The sequence below is a fragment of the Elgaria multicarinata genome, chromosome 2 (genome assembly GCF_023053635.1).
Source record: "Elgaria multicarinata webbii isolate HBS135686 ecotype San Diego chromosome 2, rElgMul1.1.pri, whole genome shotgun sequence".
Taxonomy (NCBI): Eukaryota; Metazoa; Chordata; class Lepidosauria; order Squamata; family Anguidae; genus Elgaria; species Elgaria multicarinata.
The window spans coordinates 148,232,040-148,245,935 of NC_086172.1; the positions used below are offsets into that span (position 1 = coordinate 148,232,040).

Here is a 13,896-nt window from a genome sequence, read left to right on the forward strand (position 1 = left end):
CTATCTGCACACCACACTCCCAAGACATCACTCTGTACTCTGAACCTCAAATTCTCCAGACCCAAGTACTCTAAACCCCAAGAGCTAAAAACTCTAAGAGTACCTAAAAAGTCTCCTTCAATCCCCTCAGTCATTCCCTTATATATCACTCCTCCCTCCTCCTCAGACATTCTAACTCCACCCACTCAGGCCAACATTCTAAAAACCACAGACTTACAAACTCCAGACATACATTGGGAACTGACGCCACAGATGGCAATACGGGGCGGAAGAGTGCTTTAATCCTGTTGGAGGAAATAAACTGGACTTTCCCTGCTCTAGGAAAACATGAAAAATGGAGGGGAAGAGGCAGGGTGACTGCAGGACAGGCACAACATCACTACACAACGCACTACAAAACAGCAAACCAGGCATGTTGAGAGTGCAGTAAAACACTGGTGTGATGGAGCTCAGGGACCCCCAAAAATCTGTGAGTGCCCAGTAACTTGCATGCAATAAAACGCTTGTCTGATAGAGCTCTTGGGCCACAGCTAGACCTAAGGTTTATCCTGGGATCATCCAGGGTTCACCCCTGCCTGAGCACTGGATCCCCTGTGTGTCACCTAGATGAACAGGTTTGAGCCCTGGACAATCCAGGGATAAACCTTAGGTCTAGCTATGGCCTTAGACTGAAAAAGCAGAAGCTCAGGAAATCTTTTCCCCCACATCCCCTGCAGGCCACAATATAGTAAAGCTACTCTCGGAGTTGCATAACAAGCAGCAGAAAGGCTCATTCAGGTTAACCATCTTGCCCATGAGTGATCAGGGCCACAGCTGGGCCATTTTCATCTTGCTATCAGGCTGAAGGAAGCTGTGGGGCACTGAAAATGACCTTGAAGGACTGAGCCATGCAGGAAGGACAACCGAGAAAGAGAACGTTAGATTATCCTGTGCAGTTAAACAACCAAAGTCTGAACCTAATATCTCATAATACACCAGCCACTGGGGACTCCTGGACAAAATGAAAAGGAAGTCAAAACGGCAACAGTGCATGACATAGCCAAGGAAACAAAGGGGAACCTAATGCATCGCTATGGATTTCATCCGAGACATCAATAGAACAGCTTTGCATGTTTCAGCTATTCCATTACTCCTACCCTGGTTCAATTTGTAAACAACTTGTAAATCAACTGTAAAAACTACATTTTGTAATATATATATTTAAAAAAATCAAATCCAGCCACAAGAGCAGACTTTCCAATATTTTGACATCACTGACCAAGGTCCCATAGGATGCAACTGTGACACCTCAAAGAACATGTCTTCAGTCTTCCACTCTCTCTTTGAACTGGCTGTACTGTCAGACCTTACTGCTGGCATGGCATCTTCTGAAGTTCTACTACAGAGCGTTGCTGCTGTTGCTTTTGCAAACATGGAATTCCCTTATTTCTTGAATCTCATAATCGAAGAGATAAACATTTATTTGTTTTCAGTTGGCATTTTGCTAAATAGTAGTTGGGCAGCATCTTATTCTGAACGTTCTACCAGGCTCAGCCATGCTTACTACTAAAGGAGGCACTGCCTCACCTCCAAATCGTCTCTTGCTGGCAGCTTCCACCACTGACAATACTTCAGATCTGCTTCTCTTTGGATAAACCACCTCTAAAAGAAATTCTCATTCAATCCTAACATTACATAAGCAACTGCAGTAATCTTATGCCATGACTCTATAGCTATTGGGCATAATCTGGCCAGTACTGAGCACATTCAAGTCCCACTGATTTCAGTGTGTGAGTTAAGCAGATACCTAAACTCTTTCCCTTTGGGGGATGGGATGGGTCAAAGGATCTTCTATGTGCTTTTGTACTAGAAGGCAAAACAAACGGGGGCACCCTTTGCCTCTGTCAGAAGACTTAGTATCAAATCTTTCTGACTTAAAAGCCCAAATGTTCACCCATTCCTGGCTTTAGACAATAATTCTCAGGACATTTTTGTTGAGATGACCCTTGAAGTCCCTTTCAACCTGGACTCCATTCTAATTCTTATCCACTGTAGCCTTATTTCATCTGTTTCAGATGGCTGTTTTCATCCAACAAAGCAAGGACTATACAAGATACACCATTTTCTCATTTAGCTGGTATGTCATGCATAAGAAACCAACTTGCAAACGCAGAACTGACTAGTTTGAACCTCCTATCTGCTATGAACTGATTGGGCCTGTTCAGCAACGGGTTAGTGGGCATGTTTAAACTGTGGTTATGTAGCTACCATGGTTAGGAATGGTTCACGTGACATACTAAGCCATAATGTTTAGCACTAAGTGCTTAACCACTGTGGCTTAGTGTGTTGTCTGAACAGGATCACTAGGTCAAGGGTCCACAAACTTTTTTGAGCCATGGCCACATCTGGGAATTTGATATATTACTGTCAGCACCACTGTAAAATAGCTCCCATGGAGGATGTGGCTAGTCACATAATGGATGCCATGTGGGCCTGGCCAGTCAAGACAGTATTTCACCTAAGAAACTGAGTACAAGTACCAGAAGAGTCCAAAACCAGACTTGACCCCACAAAAGTACAACACACTATCCATTTAAGGTTGTAATCCTAGCCAAGCTTAGCTGGAACTCGCTGGGAATTACTTCTGAACAGGCTTACCTAGGGTTGCCCTGCTTATCCTATCCACATACACAAATCTTTTCTCAACCACAGAGGAAAGGGAAATGCCCCCAGAAGCAAAAGGAAAGAAAATATTTCTCATTAGTTTCTAACCTCCTTTTGGGTCTAGTTCTGGTAAACAGCCTTGGTCACTCTGATGGATGGCCTCTGTTAGAAGCCATGTATCAGTGGGGAGTGCAACCATGTTGATTCTCCTGTCGACTCTCAGTGGCTTTTGATAGCAGTCACCATGGTATCCTTTTGGACCAGTTTTGTAAGTTGGGAGTGGGAGGCTCAGTGATCCAGTGGTTCCTTCCTCCCTGCAGGGTTGGTTCCAGAAGTAGTACTGGGGAACTTCTGCTCAATGACTTGGCACTTATGCTAAGGGATCCCACAGAATTCCATCCTATCCCCCCATGCTTTTTAACATCTATAGGAAGCTGCTAGGTGATGTAACTTTGGGATTTAGAGTGAAGTGTTCTCAGTATGCTTATAACACTCAGCCATATGTCTCCTAGTCATAGGAGTGTAGGAAGTTGTCTAAAAGGTAACCTAGTCCAATCCCCTGCCAATGTAGGAAATTCATTACTACAGCATCTCTGATATGTAGCCATCCAAGAGAGGCTATAGAAGTGATGAACCAATGTCTACATTTAGTAATGGGTTGGATGAGAGCCAATAAACTGAAGCTGAATGCTGACCTGATGGAGGTGCTGTGAAATGGTTCTCATGTCTGTGATGAAGGTGTTCGATCTATTCTGTATGGGGTGAACTCCCCACAAGAGTGCAGGTTCACAACGTGCAGTACTCCTAGATCAAGCAATGTCACTAGCTCTCAAGTGATGATACTAAGACTTAAAAGGCTTAGGTGTCAACCCAAATATTTGAAGGAGCCCATGCTCCCTTATCGATCATCCGCTGAGGCCCTCCTTCATGTATGTCCTCCTGAAGTACAAAGATCTTTTACAAGGGAGCAGGCTTTCTTGGCAGTGGTGCCTTAGTTATGGAATGTTCTCCCCAAAAAGGCTCATCCAGTACCAACATTTAGACACCAGGCAAAAAGCATTTTTTTTTATTTACTCAGGCATTTTAATAGATTTTATTGAGCTTAAAATAAGAAAATCTTCACCTGTTTTAAGGTTTTATCTGCTGTTTTCACGCGTTCTCTGTGTTGTACACTGCCCTGAAATGTTATGTTGAAGGACATTATAAAAAATGCTTACATAAAGCAAGCTCTGAGACCGATGGTATAATTTACCTTCTACCAGCTAGCACTAGACATTTCCACGCCTTCAGCTCCTCCGACTCATCGTTATAGCGTAATGAGCAGCTTTAGATTTTTCTTCTCCATCTCATCTCAGCTCCTTCACCAACTCAAGAAGAAGCAGGCGGAAGCAAGAGGAAAAAGTTCAGTACTTTGCTAAGTGATACTCCTAGCATCCTTGTGGGTATTGTCAAACAAGAGGCTGATTGATGCAAATTTCCTGTGATATCTGGACATGCTTTTTAAGAATCTGGATGAGATTTAATTCATTCCACACAAACCATAGAAAGCCCTTTCAGCTTTAGAATCCTGCTATTTATCACATGAGCCACCTAAGGTAGCACAAGCTGCACCATTTCTGAACCGTTAGCCTGCCCCACTCCATAATCAAATATAATTCAATCCCATTGGAAGGAGATTTTTCTAAGCTACCTTGCCAGCGGCATTACAATTAACTAACTAAAAGATCAGGCGTGTGTGGGCGGAACAAAGAAACGCTACCACTGAGTTTACTAATATGCAGCCTATTAAAAAAAATGATCATATTGGTTTCCCTCTTCAGTGACTACTTAAATAATCTGCAATGAAGTCTTCTCAATATAATCCAAGATTGCAGTATTTACTGCAGTCCTCTTTATTGCTCTCACATATGGAACATTCATCCGCCAACTATTTCAAGCTCTCAGCTTGGTCCCTCAGCTGGATACACACAAACACACGCGTTATTTAATTACGTCAGTTATTCTTGTTTTGAACTTGCTGTTCTACAAAAAGGGTCCCAATGCATTATATGGACAATATCCATTTGATTTTCATCAACCATTTGATTTTGTAATATGGACTTATCCAACAGAAACAAAGCTAGATTTATAAGCATATTACTGTCTTTTCAAACAGATCAGATGATGAAGTTACATATCTCGGTGGCAACTAAGGAGCTCGGCACTAATATGGGGAGAATGAGAAACCCCAATATGGATCAAAAGGGCTGCCACTACTGTCAGTTATGAACTCTGGCTAAGGAAGACAAGTAAAAATCTTAGCAGGGGGTCCAAGAGATCCCTCCAAACTATGAGAAGCCCCCCATCCACCCTTTAAAGGAAACTACTGCTGGTGGCACTTAGAAAAATGAAGGGTGCCTCTGAAATATGTGATGCTATGGCCATCATTAGTGTAGCCTGCACTAATCTAGCCATTACCTTCATGGTCGAACAAAACATTCAGAAATCAACATGACATTTGAAAGAAAGAAAACCTGTTTATTACAAAAAGGATACTGTAAATTCTATCCTATTCTCAATTAATCACTTTACAAAAAGCAATGCCACTCCAAAGGCAATTTCCTTTCATTTAGTACCACGTACACTGCAGATCAATGAAATATGTTCACTTAAAAATACAAGATGGTAGTCATGTACAAAAGACAAATACACACACACACACACCAGTATTAGCAGCATTTGTAAACAAAAAAAATCACAATGCAGAAAGTCGTCTAGGGTTAGTAGACAACTGGCCTACTACCTTCAGACACATTGTTGCCTAAGGCAGCATTTAAATCACTCTTTTGAAGCAATCAAGTTAGTTGAACTACAACTACACATTCAGAAATAATATATGGTACAGCCCTTCCTTCAGAACAGGGCAAGAGACTGCATGAATGTTCCTCATCTTCATAAACTCAAACTCTTCACCTGTGGAAAACTATCATGTGAGAGAGAAGGGTTTTATCCAAACCTACCTGATGTACTAGTTGTGTATGTGCAAGTTTGTTGTTGTAGTTTTAATGTGGAGAAATATTCAAACTTGTGATCTTCCAGGTGTATCTGAAGGGATACAGATAGAGCTGCAGCTCGTGAAGGGCTTGTGCCAAGAGATATATCTGAATGAGTAGTTCAGCTCCGCCTACCTACCAGTTAAGGGAAAAGGGAAAGGAACCTCTCGTGCAAGCACTGAGTCATTACTGACTCTTGGAGGGACGCCAGCTTTCACTGACGTTTTCTTGGCAGGCATTATAGCGGGGTGGTTTGCCGTTGCCTTCCCCGGCCGTTATTACCTTTCCCCCAGCTAACTGGGTACTCATTTTACCGACCTCGGGAGGATGGAAGGCTGAGTCGACCCGAGCCGGCTGCCTAAAACCAGCTTCCGCTGGGATCGAACTCAGGCCGTGGGGTTTCCGACAATCATCTGCCTTGCTCTGGACATGAAATTCTTGACTACAACACACAGAATGAGAAGCTTATTTAGGATAAAGAACTGCCCAGGGGAAAAAGATACCCAACTGCTATCTCACAAGAAGCAGGGCAGGGTTTTTTATTGCTGATTTTTTCCTTCCTCATCTCTAGCAGGAATATTGTAGAATCATAATTACTAGTCCCATTCTAATATGGAAGAAAAGACTGTACAATTGTCTAACCTCCTTGAGACAATCTTTTATGTAGGCACACAGTCCACCATGATCGATTTCCCTGTGTTCTGGGGGGCATTGGGGGAGGCAATTCCAGAATATTTTTAAATCTGCAGTTCTGACTGCTGGATCCAGAGGCTAGGAAGCTATAATAGATGAAGCCACTGAATGTTCTTATAAATACAACATTTTGGGAAAGCATCGACGTTCCAGCCCACTGTAAACATAATGGATGTATTCTGCAGAGGCCTGCCTTCTACGGGGCAATTTTTCAGCCTAGAAAACACATAATGTGATATGTACCCTCTTCTACTTTGGGAGTTTAGAAAGAACAGAAAAAGCTGGAGGGTGTTATTGTTTATTAGTTCTATGTGGCAAACACATGTGGAGTAACTAAGCTAAGATTTAAAAGCCCAGGTAAGCCAGAACATAATGTGTGGTAAGGTGGTAATGGGCTAGGGATTCCCAGCATCCATTAGTGCCCTCCACCAAGTGGAAGACTACCTGTCCACAGTTAAGGCACTTTAACTCAAAGCAACTCAGGACCGCAGCTATTTGCCCCATAAACCAGTTATTTGCTCTGTAATTAGTACTGGAAGAGTTAAGGGGACCCTCCAGAGGTTTTTACTAGAAACGTACCTTCAGATGGACCAGTGTCTTACAAGTACTCCTAATGTAGTATGCTGAACATCATTCTTTGAGTGTCATCCAATAGGAATGACAAATCTGACGCCTACTCTTAACATTCTGGTCCTAGGTTTACTGTCCCTTTCCACAGATGTAAAGCAGTCCTATCAGAGAAACTTAAAACGAAGTAACTGCTCTAGACAGTAGTGTGTTGTGGGAATGAGAGCTCTCAAAATGCAAGGCAAGGCTACACTGAACAGTCATCCACTGGACTACTGCAGAACCCCAGGGAGAAATGTACAGACAGCCTTGCTTGAAACTTTGAATTAAGTAGTAAAAATATTACCCTGGTCCACCTCTCCTTCTTAAAGGAGGAAAGAAATGGGTCTCCTCCTCCAAAAAGCAACCATGGCTCTAAAGGGTGCACACTTTTAATTGCTTTAGAAAATACCCCAAAAATAAAATAAAACAGAATCTCAAAATAAATATAAAATGGAATAGTTCAATGATGGGACCCCGCTTCAGAGAAATCTAATTAAGAGTAACATTCGAGCCCTTATTGGAGGTATAAGGTGACCAGGACCTCTTAGTAACTCTTTCCTATTATACTGCCTTCCTATGAAAATCAACTGTATTGCTACTGCTTAGAATCTATTGTACTTGCAATCTGCTGTCTCCTCCAGCAGCAGAGATGCAGAATAATGGGAAGTTTTCGTGGCCTCCCTTTTTCTATATATGACTCTGAGGTCCCAGGTCAGCCACAGGAGAGGGGCTCCTGCCATAGGAAATTGTAAGTCTATCAAAACCAGTAGTTCATTGCAGTAATTCGAAGTAGCTATCAACAAGGAGGTAAAATAAAAAGGGCTGGAACTCTTTATCATTTGTGCTAATATACACTGTAAGGGATGAAAATGCAAACTACTGTCATTTACAAAAGGGTTGCTCATGGCATTCTTACACAAGTTCAGCCAAACTAACTAATTACAGTCCTGTATTTCCCCTCCTAATGGATCTGGCAGCCTGAGCCTCAAATAGTCACAGACATTACAGCCATCCAGCCTCTCCTGGGGATGTTGGCATTTAGTCTCCATGCCAACAGAGATAGCCCTTTGATGATAGATGGTACAGGGGGAGAGGAAGTGGCAGGCTTCAAGCTTTAATACAGATGCTAAAATGAATTATTGGACGGCCTCAAATTGGCCTCAACACATGAGCAAAGGAGGTTTCAAGGGACCCATGTAAGTGGAGCTGAAGCCAAATTTGTTCCAGAGAAATCTGATGCACAAGACTGGAACCAAAAGGACATTTTGCAGGATAACGCCTCATTCCGACCTTTTTTTATTCTTGCAAATGCTCAGAAGTGGATTAAGTAAAGCTCTCTCCACTAACCAGCAGAAGAGTTTTGTTCTGCCCCAAGGCTATAACCCCCTTTTTTTCTAGATAGCTTATTCATAGCAAAGAGGTTAATTCCTCCTCAAAAGTAATATGCATTAAAGAAAGAATCAGTATGCCAATACGATGGTGTTAGCAGCATATTCTGCACACCCTACATTCATTAAAGAGCTACCAGCTTTCTCACAGGAAGAAGTGTAAGTAGGCAGTGAGATTAATAGGATGGGTGACAGCTCTAACCTATTATGTAACTTTTGCATCCTCCTCAAAGGCACCACTCCTCACTGTCAGAGGAATTTAGGGCAAGGAAACGAAAATAAAAACAAAAAAATTATCTCTCTGCTTTGGAGCTTTTTAAAGAAAAGTTCAGCGTGATGACCAGAATGCTGCAATTTCATTTCCATATGAGTTCTTTCAGGTAGCTGTACGGTTCTTTTAAGTTGTTCTCAGAGAGCAAAATCGTTATACAAAGATATGAAGTATTCATTGCCTTCTGGTTGGAGGGGCAAGCAAGGCACAGAATCTTAGAAAGCTTCAAGCTCTTGCGACATTTTAAGTCCAATTTCCTGAAGCTCAGAGCAGCCATCAGATAATTCTTCTGGGAACACATACACATGGGCACACAAACGCACACACCTACCTTTAAAAACATCACAGTAAGAGTTATTGGATGCAAACTATCCTGATCTCAGAAGGTTGTTTCCTCTCTACGTATATTTGATCTTTCTTGCACTCCGTTAAATCACACATGAGCAGAGTCAAGCAGACTATAGCTATACCCTCGCAAAGCACATGCCTCCTCAAACTCAAACAAAACGACACTGCTGTTGAGGCAGGCCACAGCTGTTTGATTGTTAGCATATTGCTTGGATGGTTCAAACTTTAAAGTAGCAGCTGGCTCAAGTAACTGAGGCCCCATGGCAGAGGTTCTCCTTCATGGTTGCATCCTCCTTTTCTCAGGGCTCAAGGTGAACAGTCCACTGTATCAGCACAGAAATGATGCCGGGGAAGAGATTCTTCATCGGGCTCAGCGAGTGGGTAGAAATGTTTCACCACTTCTGTTCTTCTATTTTATTCCCTTCTTCTTTCAGGCTAGATCTAGAACTCCCATGTCTCTAACCACCTAAGCCCTGCCATTGGGCTGTTCGGATCAGAAGCCAGAGGTCCTACCATCCCATAAGAGAGAGGATGGAAGAGGTAGAAGCTGTGGAAAAGATCTAAACATAAATCAATTTTCCAGACCCCATGTTGCAACAATAGACTACATCTCAGCATTCTCTCCTAGGGTGACCTGCAGGCATTTAGGACCCCTGAAATACTTGATTACGGCAGTAATGAGAACTAAGGAACCTTGCAAGGTAGGTCAGTGTTAATTCAGATGTACTGACCACCAAACTCTGCAGTTAAAGAGAATGGGACACTGTAAAAACAAAGCTTATTATATCATCACATCGAAACAACATAAGGCTGTGCCTGAGCCATTACGAGCTCACCGAGTGCTACCCAGACGGCCCACTTCTGGCTGAGTCGGCCCAGCGAGCACTCCGGGTTCCGTGTGGACCAAGGCACTGGAAAGTGCAAAACTCCCATGGCACGCCATTAACATGCCAGGGGAATTGCGCACTTCTCAGGGGCCCAGATGTGCACTTTCCCTCCCTCCCCCCAGGCACCCATCAGGGCCCCATTGTTTGTGTTAAGAGGCCCTTTCCAGCCCCAAAGGTCAAGAGAGGGGTGAGAGGCGCAGGAAAGCACACTTTCTGGGCCTCCAGAAAGTGTGCAAGTCCCGTCCCCCCCGCCATGCTACTGGCGTGGCCAGGGGAATCTGCATGCTTTCCGGAGGCTTGGAAGGCACACTCCCCCCCCACCCCAATCAGGCCCCAGTGGGCATGGGGGGAGGAGAGGAGAAGGGTTTTCCCCTTCTACTCTAATGGTGGCTGCCATTGCAGTAGAAAGGAAAAAAACCCTTCTCCTCTTCGCCCCCCCACCGATGGGGGGGGCTTCAAGGCCCTGTTAATAGGGACCTTTAAGATCCCCATCAGCAGAGGGGAGGACTAAGTAGAGTGGAAGGAGAAAATATGCAATTTCCCCAGACTGTATCTTTGCCTACTGCAGTAATGGCAGCCGCCATTACCGCAGCAGGGGGGAGAAGGCCAAAGGGCACGCGCAGGTTTGGGAGGAAGTGAGTTCCGCCCGGACCTGTGCCCCTGTGTCAGTATAGGGACCATGGGGTGAAAATCCGCTGGACACATTCGTCGGGGCACAAGAGGGCTGGACACAGGGCATGTGGTGAGCTTGCACGTCCCAGCGAATTTTCGCCCCATCGCTATTGATTACTCTACAAGACCCTTCACAATACCACATGTATAGGTAGTCTGACATGGTGTACCATCCTCAAAAATAGCCCTCTGACGTATGTTAACAGCTCCGGAGCCAATTCTCACCCGCATATACTGAACAGGATCAGCATCACTATCCCATAATTATAAACATTTCTAGTCTGGATGCTGGCTGACAGAGGCCTAGTGCAAAATTTCAGGAATACATCCCATGTAATCCCTGGGGGATAAAGAGGAAAAGAGAGATTAGCCAGGCACACTGGAAGTATAAAAAGGTCCATGCAGACTCCAGTAATTATATCAATACATGTAGCCACTTTTCTGCCTTATGCTGTTCCATTTATCAGAAGGACCAATACATCTCTCTGAGATAAATGGCACACCCAATTTTATTTCACAGTCTGAAGGAGCTTTCTACGGTAGTTCCTATAATAAGCTTTCTAATGGCAAGCTAATATTCTGTATTTTAGCAGACATGCTCATTAGTCCCAGAAGAAAAAGGCATCAGATATTAAAAATTACACCACTTAAATTTCTCATTATTAATATTGCTACTACTATCCTCTCCTGAAATTGTCTCTCTTTCATAAAGGAATCTTAAAAGCTAATATCAGAGACACACTTGATTATGCTAGACAGTGGCTAGCAAGATGCAAAATGAAGTAAAATCGCAATGTAAAAAGAAACCTGCAACTGTAAAATAGCATCTCTCAATGCCAAAGGTGAGAATATTTCAACCCTTAAAGAAAGAAGAAAAAAGTCTAAGAATATTCTTAACATACATAGGGAAATATAAAATATTCTAAATATGGACTATTGTTAGGCATTTCTACAGCACTTTTTAGACAAGTTGTTTTGGAATTTTTATTACATGCACCCTCACAACAGCCCTCTGGATAGTTCATTATGATATCCATGTTACAGATAGAGAAATTATGAGGGTGGGAAAGTAAGTTGTCCAAGGCTAGCCAGTAAGGCTGGCATTCTGAACCCAGATCTCCCGGATCCACGTCCAAACCACACTGGTCTTGCTGCTGATAAAGACTCTGAGCCATAGTTAGGCTACTAACTCTTTTGCAGCAAATGGTTAGTGAGTGTGTTTAAAACATGGTTATGTAGCCACCATGGTTAGGAATGGTTCGCACGACACATTAAGCCATAATGTTTAAAAAATGTGGCTTAGTGTGTCATCTGAACAGGGTCACTATGGCTTAGTGTGTCACATGAACCATGACTTAGCATGTTGTGTGAACTATTCCTAACCATGGTGGCTACATAACCACGGTTTAAATATGCTCGCTAACCATTTGCTGCAAAAGGGTTAGCATCCTAACCATGGTTTGGTATGTCATCTGAACAGGGTCGTTGTTTACTGGAAGAATTTTTCAAAGCATTAGGCTTAAACCAACTATGATTCCATAAAAACACAGTGATTCCTTACACTCACGCCTTTTCAAAGCTCTCTGTAATCTAATCTACCACGACTTCTAGTTCCTACTGTGTGATGATGAATGAAACATACCTGTCAACATGGTGGAGAAAAGCATGGCAGGGAAGTAATGATGAAAATAGAGTACTCTGCCCATCATGAAGAAAGGAAGATAATGGAGAAGCCATCCCAACATAATCCTTCCTCCGCCATGCAACAGGACTAGAGAAAGCTCTGGAACACAACAGAAATGCACACACCTGAGGTCCTGTTCATTGACCACATTTCTTGAATTCTTCTATCACAAAACTGCATAAACATTTGTTCATGACTAACTTCCTGTAGAGATCTAGTTCAGTAATTCTCAACATTTTTTGCTCCATTCCCGCCTTTCACCATTGTTCAGAATATAATTCCCCACTTCCCAAGATAGTCTAACTCAAAAGGTGCATTCCAAACAATATGCATATAACATTGAAAATCTTTTATTTTTTTCTATATTAGTCCCATTTAAAGGGGCAACACAAAGCATGGCCCTTTTTACATTCTCAGCTCCCATGCTTTGCGTTGCCCCTTTAAATGGGAAGCTTGAAACTTCTAGGATTGTGAAGGAGGGAGGGAGGGAAAAGAGAGCAAAGGCCTGGCTTTTGCAGACAACATGACACTTTTCTGGGACGTTTTTAATAACATGTGTAGGAAGACATAATGTACAGGACATCATACTTTGCTGAATAGTGGTCCCAATTCCCCCCCTGGAGCCCTAAAATTCCCCCCCAGGGGGGAATTCCCCCCTTGTTGAGAACTCATGATCTAGTTTTATGGAGTGTATAAATTAGTAAATTGTTTTCGTGTCAACAGTTTGCCGGTTGAGAGCTTGTGGGGAGAAGTGTATTGCTGACACATGCCCAGAGTGCACTGTAAATAACCAGATCTAATTCCAGTCTGCATGATAGTAATTGCTAAAGTTCCAAACCAGCATAGATTAAGAAAATTAGTGGCATTTCACAGACCATCATGGAAAGCTACATAAGAGCTATTTGTTCAGTTAATATCATGATCCTATGCAGAAATAACAAAAGTCTGATGAAGAGATTTACTGCAAACGCTACAGGTCAGGAGGTACGCTGATACCCATTCTCATGTCTTCCACAACTGTCTGTAGCAGAGGTCCTCCTCCACCAATGCAGGCTCTCCCTGAGACTTAAAACCCTGATTTTACAAGATTCTAAATCTCACGGAGCTTCTCCATGGAGAGAAGAAGACGTCTACTGCATACCCTCTACATCTGAGGAGTGACAGAGATGGCAGGGAAAAACTAGCATGCTTTTACCACTTCCTCCTTCTAACTAACTAGTAGAAGCTCCCAACAGGGTTTAAAAGAAATATTCTGGCCATGGCTTTTCATTAATTCCTTATGACAACTAGACAACGCCACACTGGTGATACTACTATATGCAACTGTAAAGAAACCCAAGATGCAATATAAACGGAACAAGCACCAGATATGGCCCAGTAGATTGCCCTTTAAGTGGTGGTCAGGAAGGCAGTAATGCCCTAAAGGAGTGGCTCAATCAGGAGTTCCAAGATTCCAAGAATATATGAGAAGGAACTGTTCCCTTATACTATTTTCCTTGTCACAGGAACTCTTTAGCGGTAGTAGAAGTAGCAGCAGCAACCTGCTATATGTGTGTGTATATGAATGTATGTATTACATTTCTGTACTGCCCAATAGCCAAAGCTTCCTAGATGGTTCACAACAATTAGCATGAGTACATGACAGTTTTTCTATTTTTCGTTTCTTGAA

At 42.9% G+C, this 13,896-nt stretch overlaps 1 protein-coding gene across 1 annotated transcript in view; it reads right to left on the bottom strand.

Moving 5' to 3' along the window:
- Positions 1-5,147: 5,147 nt before the first annotated feature.
- POMT2 (protein O-mannosyltransferase 2) overlaps positions 5,148-13,896 on the bottom strand; it is a 40,147-nt gene continuing 31,398 nt past the window's right edge. Inside the window, exons 19-21 of the mRNA XM_063117897.1 lie at positions 12,186-12,326; positions 10,769-10,883; positions 5,148-9,531 (exon numbers count right to left, since the gene is read on the bottom strand). Coding sequence (XP_062973967.1) covers positions 9,426-9,531; positions 10,769-10,883; positions 12,186-12,326 — 362 coding nt within the window. The 3' untranslated portion in view covers positions 5,148-9,425. The remainder of the gene's footprint in view (positions 9,532-10,768; positions 10,884-12,185; positions 12,327-13,896) is intronic.